General features: G+C 41.5%; 2 protein-coding genes across 2 annotated transcripts in view; both read right to left on the reverse strand.

Moving 5' to 3' along the window:
* psmg4 (proteasome (prosome, macropain) assembly chaperone 4) overlaps nt 1–21,111 on the reverse strand; it is a 238,259-nt gene extending 217,148 nt beyond the window's left edge. The window contains exon 1 of the mRNA XM_072439513.1: nt 21,098–21,111. The gene's annotated coding sequence lies outside the window, so the exon portion shown is untranslated. The remainder of the gene's footprint in view (nt 1–21,097) is intronic.
* The window catches only part of gmds (GDP-mannose 4,6-dehydratase), a 131,600-nt gene that overhangs the window by 82,335 nt on the left and 26,088 nt on the right, over nt 1–23,177 (reverse strand). The window contains exons 5-6 of the mRNA XM_072439512.1: nt 9,944–10,136; nt 7,683–7,787 (exon numbers count right to left, since the gene is read on the reverse strand). Coding sequence (XP_072295613.1) covers nt 7,683–7,787; nt 9,944–10,136 — 298 coding nt within the window. The remainder of the gene's footprint in view (nt 1–7,682; nt 7,788–9,943; nt 10,137–23,177) is intronic.

Here is a 23,177-nt window from a genome sequence, read left to right on the forward strand (position 1 = left end):
ACAGGTCTGACTTACTGCCGGCAATGCGAGCACAGCTCCAGCTCCTGCTGCGTTCATACAGGGACCGGACAGCCCTGAGCAAAGGGCCCCGGGCCCCGTACTCCCGGAGCACCCCCCAAAGGACACCCCGAGGGACACGGTCGAAAGCCTTCTCCAGATCCACAAAGCACATGTGGACTGGTTGGGCATACTCCCATGAGCCCTCGAGCACCCGATGGAGGGTATAGAGCTGGTCCAGTGTTCCACGACCGGGACGAAAACCACTCTGCTCCTCCTGAATCCGAGGTTCAACTATCGGTCGGATTCTCCTCTCCAGTACCTTGGAATAGACCTTACCCGGGAGGCTGAGGAGTGTGATCCCTCTGTAGTTGGAACACACCCTCCGGTCCCCCTTCTTGAACAGAGGGACCACCACCCCGGTCTGCCAGTCCAGAGGCACGGTCCCCGAACGCCACGCGATGTTGCAGAGACGTGTCAACCAAGACAGTCCTACAACATCCAGATACTTTAGGTACTCAGGGCGGATCTCATCCACCCCCGGAGCCCTGCCACCGAGGAGTTTGCGAACAACCTCAGTGACTTCAGCTTGGGTGATGGATGAGCCAGCCTCCGAGTCCCCGGTCTCTACTTCCTCTTCGGAAGACGTGACTGAGGGATTAAGGAGATCCTCAAAGTATTCCTTCCACCGTCCGACGACATCCCCAGTTGAGGTCAGCAGGCCTCCACCCGCACCGTAAACGGTGTTGGTGAGACACTGCTTCCCCCTCCTGAGGCGCCGGACGGTTTGCCAGAATTTCTTTGGTGCCGACCGATAGTCCTCCTCCATGGCCTCCCCGAACTCCTCCCAGGCCCGGGTTTTTGCCTCTGCGACAGCACGAGCCGCGGCTCGCTTGGCCTGCCGATACCCGTCGATGACCTCCGGAGACCTACAAGCCAGAGTGGCCTGATAGGCCTCCTTCTTCAGTCTGACGGCATCCCTTACTTCCGGTGTCCACCACCGGGTTCGGGGGTTGCCGCCACGACAGGCACCGGAGACCTTGCGACCACAACTCCGAGCAGCCGCATCAACAATGGAGGCGGAGAACATGGTCCACTCGGACTCAATGTCCCCAACCTCCCCCGGGACATGGGAGAAGCTCTCCCGGAGGTGCGAGTTGAATACCCTACTGACAGAGGGCTCCACTAGACGTTCCCAACAGACCCTCACAATGCGCTTGGGTCTGCCAACTATTTACCATGGCCATAAAGAACTAGTTTGGAGAGATGTATATATATTCAACAATACTACAAACAGCAAACAAGTTGTTCAATTTTACAATACATTATTCTAACAACAATAACTTCTATGTTGTTATATCATGCAATGTTTGATTGCATGATATAATGTTTACTTTATACAAGTAAAAAAAAATCAAAACGTTTTTAAAAATAGTTATTCTGAGCTTTGAATTTATTCTCTTTCTTCATATAAACTATTACCGTATTTTCCGGATTATAAGTCACACCGGACTGTAAGTCGCACCAGCCAAAAAATGCATAATACAGAAGAAAACAACATATATAAGTTGCACTGGAGTATGAAATGCGGTTGGAAGTGTGAAGATAACAAATAATATCACAAGTCGCTACGGAGTTTAAGTATAAGTATATAAGAATAAATATGAGTATAAGTCGCACCCCAGCCAAAACTATGAAAAAAGGTGCAACTTATAGTCCGGAAAATATGGTATTTTATATCATAGGTACAAAACATTAATGAACATGAGGAGTTTCTTTTTGAATACAGCAACAACACAAAGTGACATTTGAGTTACTGGAGCAGAGTTTAACGTTGTATCCCTTTACCACAATGGATTCAGTGCACAATCTGCAGAAGTGTTGTGGGGTCGTGACTCGGCGCGGAGAATAAATAGTTCTGGAAAATCTGGGTACACTTGACTTTTGAATTATGCTGCAATTTATCAAGTCGATCTTCAGTGCTGCTCCTTGAGAAGTGAAACATCTACATCGACTTCCTTCCTGGCATGACTTTATATACTTTTTCATCTGAACGTTGTAATGGCAGAAAATGGGTCATGTCATGTCATTCTAATGTTGTTTTAGGCCATGACATGTCACGGAATTAATATCTTTGTTGTTCTCCTGTGTGCAGATGGGATAAGAATATGAGGTCCTGATTATACTGAATATCTACTGTCCGGCGCCTCTTAATCATCAATTAATGCGTCAGGACCGGATTCGGTGTGGAAATGGTCTTTGATTAAACCTCTGAAGAGTTGGCTGGAACCGTCACAGACGTGATAGTCTGGTCTATCTCTTTTTGAGCTGATTTGGGTTGTGATTATGTTATGTTTGTTACCACCTATAAAAGGTGTACTTTGTAAATTGTAAAGTTAGGTAGGGACAGAACGAACTTGTCTTAGGGAGAGTGAGGGTGTTTATCCACTGTGCACGTGAATAAACTTCCACCTTTTGAGAGAGACCGAGAGACTCTGTTTCTGCTTCAAGTTATTGCCTGGTTACTCTTTACTTGATCATTGTTTACAGGAAACTGCCGTAACAACGTAGACCCATAAATCTGCTCCGTAGATGATGTGCATGATTCAATAGGTTCTACTCGGAGAGCCAGACTGTTCTAGTGTCGTACTTTCCAAAAATAGAGATTGTCAATTGCCCGACCGTCTTAAAAAGCTTTACACAAAGACTCATTCCGAGTATACTTGAGATATTTTGTACTTGAGTCATTCCCGTTGTGAGCTTGTCTCGTCAAGTTCGAAGAGAGAGAAAGAAAAAAGAAAAGAAAAAAAGCGGGGGAAAAAAAAAGCTTGTACGTTAATTTTCTGTTGTCATAGAAACCTGTGGGTTACATCAACACAGGGTTACACACCTGTTTTGGAATTCAACCAGAACTGCAAATCCCATAATCCCACTCTGTCTTTGAGCAATGGCCTACGGGAGAAAAGAGCTTTGTGGTAAATTTCGAGTGAAAAAAGAAAAGAAAGAAGAAGCCAGCCATTAATTTCCATCTCTTCACGCTCACCGTATAAATTAACGCTGTTCGGGACAAAATAGGCCTCCGCACTGTTAATACTCGTCCTTTGCATAGCTACAGCGCGGAAAAGCCTGACTCATGGGGGAAAGCGAGCGACGGCGCGGGAAGAATAGCGTTGGCCAAAGAACTGTCATCGTCGGCCGTCATTTGCTCTTGCGCAATTGTCTTCTCGACTGATTTCCTGCTGGAGAGTTTTGCGTCGTGTCCAAGGGAGGTCAACGGGTTCAGCTCTGCCCACGCAGCGGTCTTACTCTACAGAAGATAAGGCGCGATGATGATGATGCAGGAGATGAAATGCGATGCGGGGGTTTCGTTGTTCTTTTTTTTGTTAGGTGTGAAGAAACGGATATAATGGGGAGTGAGCGAAGGTGTGTGGAAAGAATGGAAGTTGATACACATTAATTTTGCCTCTTCAGAGCTTAGACAGTATTTAAAGCTTTCAGTCAAAAGACAAAGATGTAATTGTTGCGTAATTTCGACAGCAGCCGAGTCCCTACCTTGAGTGGAAGCCAAAAGAATGAGACGCAACTTTGTAAAAGGACTCGAATTCAAAAATCAATCAACAGCCTACTTGGTTGCTATGGGGAAACAGGCCAAACACAAACAGTTTTGAGTGAAGGGAGAGAGCGCCCTATCCACCTTACACGTCTGAAGTCAAGGTAGGTCAAGGTCTTTGCAAGCGTCTCTTTTTCTACAAGACTTAAGTCGAGGTATGAGGATGCTCTGTCATCAGGTCTGCTCGAGGTGTTAACTCTTTCACTTTAAACCTGCGGAACATCAGCGCATGTTTAGGCGGCGCTCACTCAGCTCTTTCTCCTGAACACCTGATGAAAGCGAAGACAAAAAATACCCTCTCCGCGCTGGGCCCGCTTATGAGATAGCAGCAAAGCCCCTTGACGCCCCGTGACCAAGACGCCCCATCTGAAGATTGCCTTTGAAAATAATCTCGCCAATAAATGGAAAACATATCCTCTTACAAATCTATCATGCAATCTGACCTTTTGGGCCCAAACTCAACCAAAGCAGTAAGGCGAGTCCGAGGCATGTAGAGGCACTGCGGCTCGGGTGTGTATTTAAAGAGCCAGCATTGACTTTGGCAGTGCTATTCTAACTTCCCCAATGCTAACTGGTCTTTTCTACTAACATAACAGTATATTATTCTATACTGCCAAGCATGAACCACAGAACTCTCTGAGTGGAGGGATGGATGGGACTTCCCCAAATAAACCAGAGGATTAGCCTAAACCCGGAGTTAGTCAGTAGTAGCAGGCCATATTCACACAAAACCTATTACAGCCTGGGGCACCACACTGCTGTTAGCTATACATTAAAAATGAGCTCTGCCTCCTATTGTGAAAATTAGATTTTTGTTCGCTGTATATAGTATTTGAAACTCTGAACTAATAAGCATCGTGCTGGTTATTTGGACAGCTTTTGCTGCTGGAGGAGATCTGCGCTGTCTCATGTGTCATACCAATATGGAGTTCATTTAGCGGAGCCACTTCTGACGATAATCCCCTTTAGTCTGCGTGAGGGCTGTTTGTTATGGCTAACGGCTAGGCTAACCTGAAGAAGCTAGCAACAGTGTGAATCAGACTGCAGATGTGAGGTTGTGTTTGCTTTGCTTCATGCTGGATTTCCATGGAGTTATTTTTTCTTTTTCACAAGAACAGTAGAATTTGACTGTTTATTGGTGTGAAACATCAGGTGGAGACACAAACAGAGATTGAAATCCATGGCTAAATTCCAGAAAGTATTACGGGCTAGTCATGGTGATATGAATGAGGGCTTAAAGGTAAATCCCACACGGACACCCAGTCTAGAGCAAAGTGTGAGAAGCTCAGTGCTCTTCAGTCCAACATCTCCCATAAGCCACCAGTCAATCCTGTGACACCACACCACTGCAGCAACACCAATAGCAGGTTGCTTTTGTAGGTTATACAGCCAACTGAGTCAAGTTGTTGTTCAGAGGAAAAACTCTCTCATAAATGGCAAACAGCGATCTGTGCCTACACAAGGCACGCTCACACAGCCACTGGCAGACCAGGACCATGACATCACAGGTTATTTTGTGTGTGGGAACTGACCTGGAGGAGTGGTGATGTCAACTTTCACTGAAACTGAAAAACTGACATCACAAACGTCTATATAAGTAGTAGCGTCTATATAAGTAGTAGCATAGCAAGACTGAAACATTAATTAATGCAGCTCTCTCAACTAAATTGGTAGAAAAGTGTGTGAGTTTATTTATCTACTCCATATATCAGGCACTTTTTGTCGTGCTCATAGGCGGGGTTGGGGCTGTGCAATTGTATTTTCCTTATATTGATTAATCATAATGTTTGATTTTTTTTTTCTTCCAATAAAAAAAAAAAAAAGGATTTCTTAATCAAACAATTAATCAAAATAAACACAACAGAGACTTTGAATTAGTGCCATTTAACAGAAAAATAATTCAGTTTACACCACAAGAATGGCTGTAGGCTGTAACAATTAGAAACTCAATCTCAATTGGATTAGAATTACATTAATTGCACAGCCTTATTCCAGGTTAATTACAGACATCTCTCAGAACCAAGACAAGTTCCTGTGTTTGTGAATTCTGTTCATTGGCAATGGCAATAAACCCTTTCTGATTCTGAGGAGATAACTTTAGTCGTCTATTAACTAGGGCAGCAACAATTAATCTCCTAATCGTGACTGGTCGACTATAAAAAATAATCATAGTTGTCGTTTCACAATCTGGATCGTTATCTGGACCATACAGACTCACGCCAAATACCTTTTTATAACTACTTACTTACTCAACTACTGAAATAATTAGTTCCAGCTCTACTATTAACATACATTTGAAGCAATTAAGTGTGAGGCTCTAAGTAAATTGTGGCCTGTATTTTTTGCCGAGCACTCTAGGCAGTAGTAGGACCCAAGAGGCCTGTAAAGGGGCAACTTGGCCTCTGGGTTGTGCAAGACAGCCATGGGACATCTGGCTACATGACACAAATTTGTACATTATGGGCAAATACGTATAATCCTGAGAATGGTGGTGGCAAAACTAAACTCCACGGCCTGCTGCAGAAATGCTGACTGCGGAAAAATGGTGAGCAAAGGATGGAATGGAGGGAAGGAGCGAAATACAGCGGGAAAAAGGCTGTGTGTGTGTGGCCTGGATGGAGAGATAGAAATAGAGAGAGAAGATTAGAAAGAGCTGACCAAAGACCCAGTGTTTTCGCCTCGCCTCAGATGGCTATAACACATTGCCCATAATATGGGTTTATATATAAGGTTGTTCTGTATGAAACAGGGAACGTCTACTTTAGGGGGAATGCCTCCATTTAATTGTTTCTATTCCTATAATTCGGTGTAATGCCTCATTCGTCCAGGACTGTTCCAGCGCAAGAAAGTGTCCAGATGACAACAACTGACTCTTTTTCTACAAATGAAAATAAAAATAGAATCAGCGTCGACACTAAGAGTATAGGTTTGAAAAAATAATAATAATGATGATTTAAGATAAGATAAGATATTAAATCATCATTATTATTATTTTTTCATACCTCGATATTAATAATTTAAATATTAGTAGTATTGATACAGGCAAAGATGTATAAATAAGACAACTTTGGACATTTCCAGATTACTTTTGTAGTCCGTCAACTAGACAAAGGCCAAACAATTATTTTTATTGTATAGAAATATAACCAAACAATGTTGAAATATGGTGACTAAAAACTACACTTACATACTTTACCGAAAATCAGATCATGTTTATTATTTTTTGACATTTTCATTGAATAACGCCACTGTCTTTGTTGTCTTTGTGTTTTAGAGTGCGTCCAGCTTACAATTAGGAAAATCAAAACACAACCATAATTATTTGTTATAGAGGACTAGTCACAATTAGTGGATCTTGCCATCTCGCTGCAGCCCTAATCAAAACTAGTAAAAAACTACCATTATTTTGTGTTGAAAATGTCATCCCTTTGTATTAAAAACAATTAAATACATTTATCATTAGTATGGTAAATAAATTGCAAGTATGAAGCCCTTCAATTTGTCCTGAAATCAAGTTTGACATTTTAGCGACGTGACAACACTGCAAGCCAAGACTCTGGGTATAGACTGGCACAATTCCCACACGCATCTCTCTGGCAACCCATTAGACTTTACTTGCTGACCCCTGACCTTCGCTGAGGTCGTGGCCGAGGTCTTCATTAGGGGATAAATCATAAACACCTGAGCTGGGCTGACCCGGGTGCCGCGCTGAGGCCACAGTCATCTGGTGTTCATTTGGGGTCGCGGCGGTGTGTAAATCGGGTTAAACCAGCGGCTGCGACCCTCAGGGCTCGGAGCACTTATTAAAAATGTGACCACAACCCACTCACAATGTGTCGGAGAGAGAGAGTGAGAGAGGGCACGCTGAAAAGTCACGGAAAGCCAGACTGCAACCCCAGATGAATATGGCTTTATACGTAGCACAACGCTTTATCTGTTCAACGTCATTTTCGAAACTGACTCCGCGTTAAACTGTCTCTTTCCAGCGATCCCAAAATGACGTGTACTCAAAATGATAAAATGCAGTAAAGTCTCACTAAACAGCTGGGATTGTGTAGTTAGTGTAAGCACTGACCTCTGCGTGGGCTCTCATGGTTGAAGAGGATCCCGTTGACAGCAAACATGTTGTAGGCTTCTCGAAAGTTCACCACGATCCAGTACGCATAGAGTTTAGCAGCACCTGAACACAGAAAAGGAGGAACAAACTACTTTCAGTACCACATTACGTTAACTACAACTTAAATGGCCTTAATGAAGCATGAACAAAGACTTAACAAATAGTTTAGAATGATTCAAGCTTACAAAGGCTTACTTAGGAGTTTGTTGTCATTCATTTTGTCCATTATTGAAGTCTTTGTTCGTGCTTTATTATGGCTGTGTGTGGTTATTATAAACTGTGTTGATGTGGAAATTTGTTTTTTCCCTACGCACAACCGTGTAACCTTTCACATCAAGATTTATGTCATCTAACGCCAATGCTGATGGTACAACTTAAACCTGTATTTATTTAAGCATTTTATTGTCATTTGAATTCTCTACATCGATAAAATGTTGTGGTAGTTGACAAATGTCTTATGTAAACAGACAATAAAATAAAATAAAATAAATAGATAGATAGATAAACAATAAAGCAGTGAATGCAACACGATATTGTCTTAAATAATCTGAAAATATTTCTAAAAATAGATAAACAATTGTCTTTACAACAACATTCAGAGATTCCAACGCATAAAGGCTGAAAAGAAAAGCCACTACATGATAATAATCAATCAACAAAAACATAATAATGATCTATCACTTCATATTTCATAATCAGAAAGGTCAACCACAGACTCCTGTTGACTGACCAAAACCAGGCTCGCACCAAAAAAATAAAAAAAAATAAAAGAATTCCAGCTCTTTCCTGTCGCCATGTTGCTCCCTCCCACTCCGCCGCGCGCTGAGGGGAAAAACCAGAGCCGGCGCGGGGAGGTACTCGTTGATTAAACCACAGGTCAGCACGTACACTGGAGGTGAGGGAAGGTCGCAACGTAACTCCCCTTTTTTTCCTAAGACTAATTAATAGACAATCTGCCCTCCCTTATGATGGTATGCGCCTCCCATGCTGCACCAGATTGAGTGTTGACAGATGGGGAAAGTGTCAGGGAGGCGAGCATTCAGACAACAGAGAACATGAAACCCGAGCGGCGGCGCACGTGTACGGCCTCCGCGCGCTGAAAGCCAACGCTGGGTATAAAGGTGTCTTTGTTAAACGCAGCAGTCAGTCAGACGTTTGGCCTTGGGGTGCGCGGAGAGCTCAGTTTGGCATTTAGTGCTAAAGACCGGCCCTGCTATTCACTTACACACAGACACAAACAAAAGGGTGAAGAATAATGTGGAGGAGCTCAAGTAGTTTGAGTGGTCACCATATGATATGATGGAGGATTGTACGAGGCAGACTGTGTGGTGGTGCGGATTCTGATACTTTCAGGCCTAATTAGTTCCTGGGAGATTGCGGGGAAAACCAGGTGCCTTTAGGGGTGCAGCAGTGGCTCTAGTTGCTGTGTCCTTGAGAGCGCACATCGGCTGCCTCACTTAGGCCAGTCTACCCCGGGCAGCTGTGGCTACAGTAGTAGTTTACTATCACAGTAGAGTGGAGTGCAATGTAAAGCACTTTGAGTGTCTTGAAAAGTGCTTTATATGGATTATATTTAAAAGAAAATTATACACAAAAAATTATACAAATGTTTTTCAGTATTGACACCTGCTGAGTGTACGGTTTTAGTTGATTTGTTCATGTTTTATGTGAAAAGTCGTAAGTCTTTAATGAATAGTGAATGAGAATAAGCAGATTATTTTTTGGGTTTGTTTTTTGCAATTTTATGCATTTGTATTGTGATCCTCATGTATTTTTTTATGTGCGGAAAGCACTTTGAATTGTATTTTGTATGAATGTGTTCTACAAATACATTTCATTGATTGATTGATAAACAAACTGTTGACTGTTAGTGCCTTGTGAAGACATTCAGCCAGGAATATGGCTGGATTCCAATCTAAAGCTTTATATATTTTAAACAAGTCTGTAATATATTAATATATCTTAATATAATATATCTATCAGAGCCACTTCTCCAGCACATGCTTTTAAAAGTGCACAGTATATTTTGGCTTTGTTTTGTTACTTAACACCCTCCGAGACAACTGCTGTTGTGATTTTGGGCGTTACAAAAATAAATTCAATATAATTGAATTGAATTTAACAGTAAAGCGTTTTAGAGCATGATGAACAAAGAGTTGAGTCATTTTTCACGTAGGTTACAGACACATACAGAGAACTTTTAGTTACAGTGATGTTACCATAAGGTGAGCGGGGGTAGAAGGGTGTGGTTTCCTTCTGGGGGATCTCCTGCACCTTGCCGTACAGTTCACTGGTGGAGGCCTGGTAGAAGCGCACACTGGTGGTCAGCCCACATGTCTGAATTGCATCAAGGAGCCGGAGTGTGCCAACACCATCCACATTAGCCGTGTACTCAGCCAACTCAAAGGAGACCTAAGAAAGAAGAAACACTGTGTTTAATATATGTATGTACATGATTATTTGTAAGTAATTTTGACACATTATGTAGCAGTCAACAAACCAATTGTGAGAACAAATTACTATGACAATATAACACATTACAATGACAATATAAATAAAGCTGGGGACTATATATGAAAATTAAATATATATAGAAATTAAATATATACTTTTATTATTATTATTATATTTATTTATTTAAATACTGTACAGAGTATGGGGGGAGGAGAATGTGATAGAAAAAAAATGGGTAAGATGTGAATTGTAAAAGCTTAAACAAATCACTCCAACTCCCAGAATGCCTGTTTCCTTTAGAGAAAGAGGGAGGAACTTAAGGAACACTTGGAATGGATTAGGTTGAAATGAAAAGTGTATGGTGTGTGCCGTGTGTAGCCCAGCTTGGCCTGGGGCTCGTAATCAAGCGTGACGGTTAAAAGGCGTGCTGTTTAGTGGCCACCACACCTGGAGAGAGCAGCCCGAGCCAGGTCGGAGCAGAGGAAACGCTCTGGCCGCTCTGGTCGTGCTTCCACAGCAGCGCAGGCTCCCTGACAGATAATGCCCCCTTATTTAAAGCAGAGCTGAGAACACTGGGCCTCTATCCCAGAGCAGCGCACACTCATCCACACACCAGCACTTAACAGGTTTGATCAGGGCCAATTACACTGCCAGGCTCGCTCTAACAGCCTGTGACGTGTCTTTTTTACTCTGCATTCTACCCTTTACACAGTGAGGTGACAATTACGCAGTTATAATAGAGGATCAAAAATGTATTTACACTTTTGAAAATATCAACAATATGTGTAATCCCAAATGTGACCATCCTGGCCATTGGATTTGGTCATTAAAAATGAAACCCGTACTGTCAGATCAGAGCCAACCAGTGTGGGCGTTTCAGGTCAGGCTGGCTGGAGCCAGTGTCAGAGCCTGTTAGTTCCTAAGGGCCTAAAACTGAAGCAGACGATAAAGTGCTCATACAGAGCTGTGGAGTGTGCGGGGGGCTCCTCCTCCTACAGTAACACTGAGCCCTGACACTGCTCTCTCTGGACCTTATAAACCTTATTATACACTGCTACCTCCCTCTTTATGGAGCCCTCTACAGTTGTCTGTGTGAGGCATTGCTCTTGTTTTTCTTCTGAGGCCTGAGACTCACTCTTGGGGTATCAAAACCAGCTGAGAGGGGCAGGGTCCAGAACACCTTGACAACTTAAATCAAACAAATTGCATTAATGCCTCCATTCTCTGTCATTATGTAAGGAAAGGCCTGGGCGCTGACGGTTTAAAGGCCAAACGTTTGCGTACTCCAGTCTGGGGTGGCGGGGCCCCTCGACCGACCTGGCAGATATTGTTCTGTTCTGGGAATCCAGCCAGACTCTGAGCTTTGGGGGTCTGTCGGCGAGCAAATATTCCAATGTGAAAGAAACGAGCCGTTTAAAAGCTCTAAATGTAGAGAAGACGTGCAGTGGTTTCACTTCTTTCCTGCTCTCAAGCCCATTGAAATGCATGCTTGAAACTGGGGAATGCAACTCAACATGTGTGTGAAGGGAAGTCACAGTGTGAGCAGTGACAGATGTATAAATATAAGATGCTCTTATTCAGGCATGACCTTGGTGCATACCTGCAGGACTGTGCGCACTGCTAAAGGAAACAGCACTTAGAGCAACTACTGCGCTACAATAATAACTCACATAATGTTGAGTATTTTGAAGACTGACTCACATTGTGCACATTGCCACATCTGTAAATTCGAACTGTATTTAGTACCGAGTACACCTTTGATGCCTTCAGTGGCTAAAATAAAAACAACCCTCGTTGTTGGTAATTAGACTGCTGGAGAGGGATGTAAGAATGTCTGAGGTTGAGAGTTACACCATGGTTCTGTCTGAACAAAACCTTTTATTATTGACAACAATTCCTTCGAACCGCAACAAACTAATCATGACAGTCAGTAGTGGGAGGAAAGAGGAAAAAAACTGAATAAGACATCAGATTTATACTCTACACGTATATGTTACTGCCAGAAAACGCATGTATCATAATGTTGGATTTCACAATGAACAAAACCCAAATGAAGAGAGCGCCTCATAATCACTAATAGTGTTTTCTTCAGTGGTGTGGCTATGATACTGCTGTAATAAAGCCCACACGTACCAGCCACACTCTAAAACACACCACTATCTCCATCCTCACCAGTGGGTTCTCCTCCTGTCAGATCCTGTTGGAATTGTGTCACTTTGAATCAAAGCACATGCCTCTTTAGAAAAACAACATTTATATTTCTGCACAGTTAAAAATGGGTGAGAGTGGGACAAAATGTTCATGCACAGTTGACATTGCATCACTGATAAAGAGCGTCTTGTGTTACTCCCAAACAAAGGTGTGCTTACAATGTTTCAGCATTACCAAGTGACAACATGTGAATAAGCCAAAAAAGTCATCAGTGGCTTCTCAGTAATTCTCACATTAAACCACACACACCCGTTTCACTCCATCAATTCCAATACCAATAAGACCTTAATATAGAGGAGGTAAAGAATGACTTTTTTCCAATTAACATAAGGTACATGTTTCTATTCTATAAGACAAAGGATCCCATTGAAAATCTGCAAGAGAAGGTTATTCAGCTTGTTCACAAGACTTTTCTGTGACATGACAGCTGCCTTATTATCATAATTGTGGCACTTGAAAAGCAGTGTATAAATATTATCTTGGCATTTTGTATGTTTCAATCCGAGCCAGGAGTAGAGTCATTTATGAAAAATGTTTATTCACCTTTGATCTTCTTTTGACAGGTACAATCTTTATGGAATTATGTAAAGCTTTTGCAAACATAATGTATCATTACTTTGCAGCTAGTACTAATGTTCCTGTGCAAAACCCAGCCCACATTTATTTTTGTATTTGGACAACATGTGTCCAAATACAAAAATAAATGAATACAAGTACAATGCGTTTCGTGCATCAATGCCTTTACGCACTCATTTCAATGCGCTTGGTTAGCACAGAGGCCTCTGCAGCTATGGCAATGCACAAATAGAAGTCAAACAGCTCAAGTGGATCAGGTGGGAGGATGGGTGTGTGTGTGTGTGTGTGTGTGTGTGTGTGTGTGTGTGTGTGTGTGTGTGTGTGTGTGTGTGTGTGTGTGTGTGTGTGTGTGTGTGTGTGTGTGTGTGTGTGTGCGTGCGTGCGTGCGTGATAGAACAGGCACATAAGGCCTGTGTACTGGCTGTCAAATCCTGCAGACTCTGGAAAGTCCCTGTCTGCCTCGAGGTGTGTGAGCGAGTATTATCACTGCACTCGCCATGGAAGCAGGCACTGATCATGGGACAAACTACTGCAAATTTTTAGGGGAGGAAATGGGTGGTTGGAATCATTCGGGGGAATTTTGATAACGCTACATCAACCAGAAAGATGTATGCATGAAGTGAATGAATCAGATTAGATCAAATTATTACACAAATTGGCATATAGTGTGAGAGTTATGGATAAATCCTTGCACAGATGATTAAGTATTTAACGTAGAATTTATGACGAGCCATGGCACTCTAGCTTAAGCTCAAAGTATTGAGTTGTTTCAGAAGAGGCATTTCCGTGTAAAGTCAAGCATGTGGTGACAGAAAAATATCAGAATGGTGTAATTAATAAAAGTAACAAAATGATACCTGTATATAAAGGATTCAAAACAATCTGCAATTTACAGGAAATAGTGTCAAACAAAAAAATAAAAGCTCAAAACTCCAGGGAATACCAACAAACTAATGAAGAAAAAAAATAAATAAAAAAAACAACAACCAAAGCCCCACAAAAGTAAGTTGTTAAAAAAAAGCAAAAATAGTTAAACATTAAGTTCCGCAGCTGAACAAGCGCTAATGAGATGCATATTTCTTAATAGCATATTTTACATCAGAAACAAGTTTTGAACGTTAACAAATTGGATCTAGAATGTGAAACGGACCTGGGGGGAAAAGGCTAAAAAACCCCTCTTATTATGATGTGAACTTAGCTCTCAAGAGAAAGTACAAAAAACCTGGCTACAACTTTACAAGTGACTTTTCAAATATGGAATAAAGAAGCGGACTTGGCCACTCTGGTGAACATCTGTGCGATTATCCCAAACCCATTGATAGCATCAGTCCCTGTCCCGGTGTGTTTCCTCACACTCTTAATCCGCTTACTTCAAAGTGCCGCTCAAAGGAGAGGTGAGAGCACAGACCCCCGCACGCGAGACCCATGGCAACCAAATTTAACCTCTTTACACCTCCATCACCACTCCCATCCCGGCAATCCCACCTTAACTGGCCCATTTGGCTACAATCAGCGCTCTGTATCATCATCTGATTAGAGGGGCAAGGGTGACTTTTAACAAATTGGCACATTCTTCCCCACCCATGGCCTCCTTCCCCCCTTTAATCCCATTTAAATCCATCTTTCGACCCCTACTCCTCAACCCCGCCCCTGGATTGATGAATACTGTCCTTGTGCGTCCCAAACCACCACAGACCACATGCACATATACACTGCAGCCCTAAATAGAGTAACCGAGGGACCACCGCCCGTGCAGGTGCTACTTCTCTTGGGCTCAAAACCACAAGAACACCCATAAATACAGCGCACTCTGCTCTGGTAGCTCTCACCGAGCCACTTGACCAAAATGGAGTCCAGATCGTGATCCAGCATTATTGCATGTATTACACAACTATCCCTTTCCTGCCTCAAGCTTAGCTCGGCCCGCCCTCTTCCGACCAAAGACCCCCTGGACTGTGGGAGTAAATAGATGTGTGTGGGTGTGCATACAAACAGCAGAAAATAACAGGTTATGGGGCAATTCTGGTTGTAGTTGTGGTCATTACGTCTTGAAGAGTCGCTGATTGTGTTTGTTTGAAATGCTTTACATGTAAGTAGGGCTACAGTCGACCAAAGTGTCAAAGGGGGCGTGGCAACAGCTCCCAAAATGTTTCAGTATCGCTATGATCAGATCAAAACTGCACTGCGAGAATACAACTGCACAGGAGTTCATACAAAAACAACTATTTGCAGAAGAGTACACGGAAAAGGTGTATTTATGTGTAAAAAGGCAGATTAAACTATCTTCAGCAGAGTCACTATATAGCTTCTCGTATTTGCTGCTGTCCCATACAAATCCTTATAATATAAATACAATTATTAGTCGACAAATACAAATGATGGTCGACAAAGACAGTGCTTCCCAAGGTGAGGGTCAGGACTCACAAATGGGTCCTCTCACAAAAAAGATAAGGGATAAGACTATAAACTATTCAAATAAAGAATAATAAAATTGATTTAAGAAGCGTTTTGGGCATCTACTAGTTTCCTATAACAGAAAAACTGAGTGGTGGTAGTAGAAGATGGGCAGTTATAATGTTTTGTACATGATGCAAGCTGTTGTACAATTTGATTAAATGCAATTGAAAGTAGACAGCCATCTGACACCACCTTTACACCATTTGTGGATCTGGGTTTTCACAAATAGTATTGTGTCAATGAAGAACAAGAACATCTTTTCACGCAGAACATTTAAACGTTCTGTTCTGTGCTGTTAAGTGAGCCGGCTATCAAACTATTACACTCTCATTCTAAGAACCAAATGGCTCTCGTTCAACATCATTAATTAATCACTTCCCTTTGCATGAGCCAAGTCCTCTCCAGTCTGTTTTGACCACCTAAAGTATCCAGTAAGTTGGAGGAAGAGGGCTGGATCAATCACACTTAACACTACATCTGTTTCATAATAGAGGACATACATATTTAGCAAATGAACTGTATAGGAATTTCATTTTTGTCCCGTCAGTGAACTTTTGAAATGACTTTAGAAAGCAGTATATTGTATCCAAAGATTAAGCTTGCTGCCCCTTAGTGGTACATAATTAAAACTACAACTCTGCTTAGACCCGTGACGTGGAGCCGCTTTCATTGTTCAGTTGTTTATTGTATTGTAGTGTTATTGCAATAGTCTAATGATGATACAGATAGGCTTTTCACAAAAACAATGTGTGAATTTCGATATATTGCTTCCGAACAGGCACAATAAATTATAAAACAATAAAAAGTACAATATCATTATCAGAATCAGAATCAGAAAAGGTCTATTGCCATTGCTATGAAAAAAGATGAGCTGCAATAAAGTCAAAGATTTGGCCCTCAACAGCTCAAATCTTTTTCTTTTTTATAAGAATACTCCCTACTGAAAAAGCACACACAATAAATATTGAAGCCCCAAAAAATATTGTGTCATCTATAATTTATTGAACGATAGGTCACTATAGTAATGATCATGACCAACATACAGATATCAAGCGTGAAACTACAGTTTATAGGAAAATAATATGACAATAACATGACACTTTTATTCCGCTCTATGGGACACATCCTAACTTTGATTGCACCTAAAGGGGCTGTGCCTGATTTTTGTTTATTTCATTCTTCTCATTTGCTTTGCTCCAGAACAGATATGTCGTAAAAGCAGGTCAAAATTGGACCTTTATGTGCTGTCTGCATCCAATTACAGTGCGTATTATTCTCTATAAAGCAGGAGTTGCACCGGTAGCGTGCTAATGCTTGCTAGCTTTAGCGAGAAAATACATTCTGCTCCGGCTGTGAAAATGCCTTAGGCAGGTGAGCAATACATTTAGACTGTTTGTTTAAAGACAGTAAAAATCAAACAGACGGCAGGCACACGCTGAGAGGTTAGCAGAATACAATCGCTCGGGTTCACGTCCATCCCAGCTCCACCCGCCTCGCTCACCAAAGGCAGGAAGACAGCAGCCGGAACGCCGGGTCGGATCATTTTGGAGGATTCTGCCTTTGAAGGAGCCAAGATTGGGAAGAACGTTTCGGGAAGGGGAAGTTTTCTGCGTGTTGTTTTGAATATCAATGTACACGGTGTATATGAGGCATTTAGCTTTCCTTCATCTCCCACTTCTGTTCACAACTCAGAGGAAAGGGGAAAAGAAGGGTCAAAAGGGTCAAATGCATGTAACAGGAATATAACCAGGAAGGGACTGTTCAAACAGGTTCTCATTAAGTAAAAATAAGACTATATCGTTTGCTGCTGCTGCTGATATCTGTATGTTGGTCCCGATCATTACTATAGTGACCTACAGTATCGTTCAATAATTATAGATGACGCAATATTTTTGGGGGCATCAATATTTATTGTGTGTACTTTTTCCTTGCAATAGTAGGGAGTATTCTTATAAAAAAGAAAAGAAAAAAAGATTTGAGCTGTTGAGGGCCAAATCGGTGACTTTATTGCAGCTCATGTTTTTTAATAGCAATGGCAATAAACCTTTTCTGATTCTGATAATGATATTGTATTGATATTGCAGCAGCAGCAGCAGCAGCAGCAGCAGCAGCAGCAGCAGCAGCAGCAGCAGCAGCAGCAGCAACAGCAGCAGCAGCACCAGCAGCCCACAGAGGGACGAGTCAAACATTCTCGGACACAAAACTATCCCACGATCCAATGGCAACCTGGCAAAACCACAAGAGGAACGTCAGTCCATCCAGCTGTTTGCGCAACAGTATTCGCACACACATAACAGCGGGAGGAAATTTAAGGCCTAGACGGAGCAGATAAGAGGACTATTTGATCTGACCAAAGTTATGCTGTGAAAAAAAACGATATATAGTCACATGAAGTAACACTAGCCCCTCATGTTTCGATTTATGTATTTATTTGCACATGCTATTCCGTGATATATAACTATTTTTTTAAGAACTAAACTAATACCTGTGCCAACTTGATATGAAATGCACCCACTAGCCATCAAAATAGTGATGATAATGTCTTTCTCTAAACTAGCATTATACCCAAAAATAATCATGGCAATATATTGATAGAGCTGCCCACAATATCAATTCTGTATCACCAAATTTAGCATCGAAATGTATCAATATTTTGATATTTTAGCACACCCCCTTGCTAAAGGCATTTATAATTGTTAAACATTTGAAGTAAAATAATTAAAAAACAGAGCTAATGAGTGCTGCATTGGGTCTGCAAATAAATCACAGTCACATGAAGCATAGAAACACATTACTGACAAAAAATGCCAAAAGAATTCCCTGTGCACGGGAGTATGAAAAAAGGCAGAAATGTTGAGGCACTCCGAGTGGTTAAAGGTCCTTTAATAGAGGCACGTTTGGACCAAAAATGTCGTCAGGGCATTTTAAAGAAATCCTTTACTACGAGCAAGCCCAGATCAATCAGCACTTCTATTTGTGACACTGTAACAACCATGAAAAGACAAACTGGTCCTCACAGACTGCATATCTGGTGGCCTGCTTGTTTATGCTCTCCCTGACTCCTCTGTCCTCACCTCTGCAGCCCTGCCCCTGCACCCGTCCACGGACCTCCGCCCGCCGCGCCCTGGTCCACCACAACCCCTGCACCCGGCTCGTCTTACCCATGGACAGTGTGAGAGCGGATGCAGGCACAGGCACCGCAAGACCAACTCAAAGGGCTGCATATGTAATGTCTTCCTCCGTACTGATACCATACACTTCATCTGCATATTCACATATTCAGGGCCTGGTGGAGGCTTCCTGTCTGAGCCAGATAAAGTGGAGGCCAGGCACAGACAGGGCTGCTGTGTGTCGGTTTGTTTTCAAAGGGGTTTTGTCATTGCAACACAGAAATTAATAACAGGGCCAGGCTGGAAGTCTGCAAGTCAATTCTGTAGAACAGCCCTGAATTGAATAAAGGGGCAAATGTAGTCATAGTTAATTCTATTTTCGTACATCAGGTAGTTAACCTCGTCACATGCTTTACAAGTGACAAGGATATTTTCCACAGAAACCACTCATACAAATAAAAAGCTATGATTAGAGGAATTCAGACCTGCCCTGTGCACATCACATATGTGCCATCAACGATCATCTCTCAAGCAGCAGAATGAGAGCTGCCACTGTATCTGTGACAAACTCCCAGTGCAGTTGGGCTTGTAGGCAAACATACCAGAATGACACTCCTGGTGCTCTGCCAAGCACACACTGTTCTGTACCGGGCGGAGAAGCTGCAGAGGACTGTTGGTTTTCACTGCTTTCAGTCAGCGCAGGTACAATCTGAACACATGTGGTTATGGTATGATATTTGCATTTTTGAGTTAATGACTTCTCTATCATACTACCACCAACAACCTCAAAATGTTGTAAATTATAATCCAAAACACTAGGTATAAGTAAGACTTCCATAAGGCCTACAGAAAAACATCTGCTAAGGTAACATTCAGTCATATATTTGAAAAAAATAAGCAAGAACAGTAGCTTTGATTTTGATGGGCCCCATTTTCTTATTTAACCCACAAGTCAAAGTCAATAAATGAGAAGAGAACCACATTACAGTGAAACACTCTTGATAAAATACTATAAATGTGAGCATGTCTCCTGAAGGCAGTGAGGTGTTGACTGACGCAGTGGTAATGCTCCTCCTGTAACCCTGAGTGGGTTCACACTCCAAATGAAGACATGTCACTCTGAGCAGCACAAAACATCTGGCTCTGAGACGTCCTCTCGTACGCTCCGGACGGACAGGGCTGAAGACACACAAGGTCAGACACAATCCAGAGAGACAAGTAGCACCACCTCAATATACCTATGTCCCCCGGTACCTATGTTCCCTGAGACCTGAAGTGCCTAAAAATAAAAGCCAAAACAGACCTTCGCAAGTTTAAGCCGTTTAAGCATATTCTATTGTACGCTATTGTACACTTTGTTGTATTGTATCTTTTATATTGCCTTTAAACATGGGGCTGCAATGATTAATCGGCCGACCATTAACGTCTCTTCTCACGACTCATTTACATGTCAATGTGAGTCCAGTAATCACGGATCTGGCCATAATCACTTTACAGAAACCAAAGAAATGAGGCAATGTTTACAATTTCTTTTGAGCATTTCACGAGCAGAGCACTAACTAAAGTGAACCAAAGAAACAGGGTGAGCCCCATGTTCCCCGGTACCTATGTTCCCTGAGACCTGGGTTAGGGTTAAATGTTGCTATATTTTATGCTGTAAAACCATACATTTATGCACAACTATCGGGGATGTGGAACCTGAACCAGAAGGAGCCTGTGCTAGTTTGCGTAGTTCCCCCGTTCATAGAAAAGGGGGCTCATCGATACCGGGGAATATAGGTACACACCCAAAAAAACTAAGCATCAAAACAGACACATCTACAACACTCACAGCTGCACAAAAGGCTAGCTCAGATCACAACTCTCCATAAATAAGATTTATTTTAATCCGGACTTTAAATGATTGTCCGTAGTGAATATAATCAACATTGACAACAGTGGTAGAAGCATGTGTGCTAATGTTAGCTGATGAGAATCAACTCTCTTCTCCACACAGACACTTTGATGAAAAATAATAAGTCCTATATTGTCACTGGTGTGAACAATGTTCACTTTTATTCTTAAGTTTGTTGGTAAGTTCAGGGGATCTAAATCCAGCGCTGCCTAAATCAGAGCCATGACTGAAAACAAACTTCCCACTGATACACTATTCGCCAATTGGTTAAAATAGGAGGAGCATGTCTGTGTGCCCATAGAGCTGCATTATATATGAATATTTTACCTAAAAAGCAGACCGTCACTGGAATCATATTTGTATTGGCCAGCCCTTCTGTCAGACACCTGTGTGAGTGACGTGCCTGGTTCTGGCACACTGCACATGGTGCGTTTCACTGGAGGTGCTCAGTTTACAGGCTGCAGCCCGGGGCATGACACTTTAATTTGACTATAATACCATCAGTGCTGCATCGGTTGCACCGCATTGGCCCGGGTGCCTGACATTCATTACAGTAGACATCACTTGGATACTGTTATTGTAAACGTTTAGTTGTGCTGGTGGTGACCTACGCCCCCACACATTCAACTCGAAAGCATTCTGTGCAAACTAAGCTTATGAAACGATGAGAGCAAACAGAAACAAAAAGGGACATATCATTGCTTGTGAATATGTCCAAAACTCAAACAATGCAAGGTTACTCTGTGGTTCTCCAGTAAAAGGATCTTTTGTTTGATCCGTTTGTACTCTACAGTTAAACCAACAAATAAAAAAGGCCACAAAAACAGATTTCTTCAGAATCTGCCTGAACTTGTTTATTTTTCACAATTACAATTTCAGTCCTTAAATCTTATATTTAGCCTTTAAAAGACAAATTGTCAAGACCTCAAAGATCTGCTTTACTCCTCCTTATATTTGCCACAGCTTTCCACGAATAATTACAGGGTAACGGGGTTAACAGGGATCTTTTACTGTACAAATTATTAGGATATGGAATTACTGGTCAATTCTATGATACAATCCAATCCATTTATAAAGCTGCAGTCGCATGTGTGCGGGTCCATAATTTAAAAAAATGACAGGTTCCCCACCCCTTTTGGCGTAAAGCAAGGAAATGTATTATCACCCACTTTATTTTCCCTTTACGCAAACGACCTGATACATCAAATGAATCAAGCCAAACTTGGGATTTCTATTGATAGCTTATACTAATTTAAGTCCCTTGTTGTAGGCTATGATATTATTTATTTATTATATCATATGATAATTCTACATTCATTGATTAAATAAAAAAAACATGAATATCAATTGGTTGTCCAAAATGTCTAAAACTATTGTAATGAGTTAAACCTCACACAAATTATTACTGCTCCCTCCCACCCACCCTGACTCTAAAGACCCACTTAAAGCAACATTACTGGAGATTATCCTAAGCAACAAACCTCAGAAATACCAATGTGGTGGTGTCTTTCCTCTTGACTTTAGTGACCACTGTCCTATTCAGCAGAACACAAAATGTATTTAATCCAAATAAAGTACAACTGTTAAAAGGTCCTATAAGCCATTTCAAGTCTGATCTGTTCTATAGTGACATTGGTTTTAACACTATTATTCCAGAGCCCGACATAGCGTTAGACCTTTTGATTAAAAAAATGTGAGGATATTACTGATAAACATGCTTCTCTGGTTCTGTCCAGATATTATCTCGAGAGTGTGACGAAGCCTGGGCCAAGGCAAACAAATCAGCAGCAGATTGGCAGCAGTTTTATCATGAGCGCAATAAATATGTTTCTACCGTTTGTGAAGCCAAAGCATCTTATTACGTAAATACTGTCACTGAATCATGGGGAAATTCTGCTAAATATTGGCCAACTTTAAAGTCCTTGTTGCAAAATTCTGCTATATATATATATATATATATATATATATATATATATATATATATATATATATATATATATATAATATCTTATTATGTACAGTTTTGGTTACCTGATTATAAAGTTATGAGTTGGCTCTATAATGAACAGGTTTTTGGTTTAGTCCATTGCATTAGTAAGTCCTGGGAGAGAAGACAACAAGTGTGTGTATTTCTGGAGCGCTCTGTCAAATTGTTCGGTGTCTTGTAAGCCCATGGGGGCTGGGCACATATGTGTAAGACACTATAATAATAACAACAGATAATATAAAATATACTTAATTAAAGTAAATAAGACATCAGCATGTAGGCTTCACAGAGCCTTCAAAAGGCTCAGTAACAGCTTCAGTTTGAATTGGGGGTCATTTTAGTCTGTTGTTTTAGGAAAAATAGGCCCATAATGAGGTGCTAAAGACTTTTCACTCAATGTGATCCCTCAGCAATGACTGAGATCCTTCTGACTGGATCAGGGTAACCCCTGAACTGATAAATACAGTTGTCTACAAAGAGCACAGCACAGCAGGTAAACATTAGATTAGATTGTGCCCGTACAGAAATTAGTCCTCTGCATTTGACCCATCCTTCAACCAGGGCAACCTGTCAGTGGATTAATTAATAAAACATCCTATTATTGTTCTAAGCAGCTTTACAATATATTAAAATATTTTGTTCATAAAACTAAAAAGTTAGTACTATTTTTATGTCTTGGCAATAAACCTTATTAACTGACTCAAACATTTCCGAGGACTGACCCCATTGCCCTTTAATAGAACATGTGTCGAATATGTTCATTG

This window comes from Eucyclogobius newberryi, unplaced genomic scaffold, assembly GCF_026437365.1.
Source record: "Eucyclogobius newberryi isolate DKJ021-1_F unplaced genomic scaffold, fEucNew1.0.hap1 SCAF_9, whole genome shotgun sequence".
In the NCBI taxonomy this organism is placed as follows: domain Eukaryota; kingdom Metazoa; phylum Chordata; class Actinopteri; order Gobiiformes; family Gobiidae; genus Eucyclogobius; species Eucyclogobius newberryi.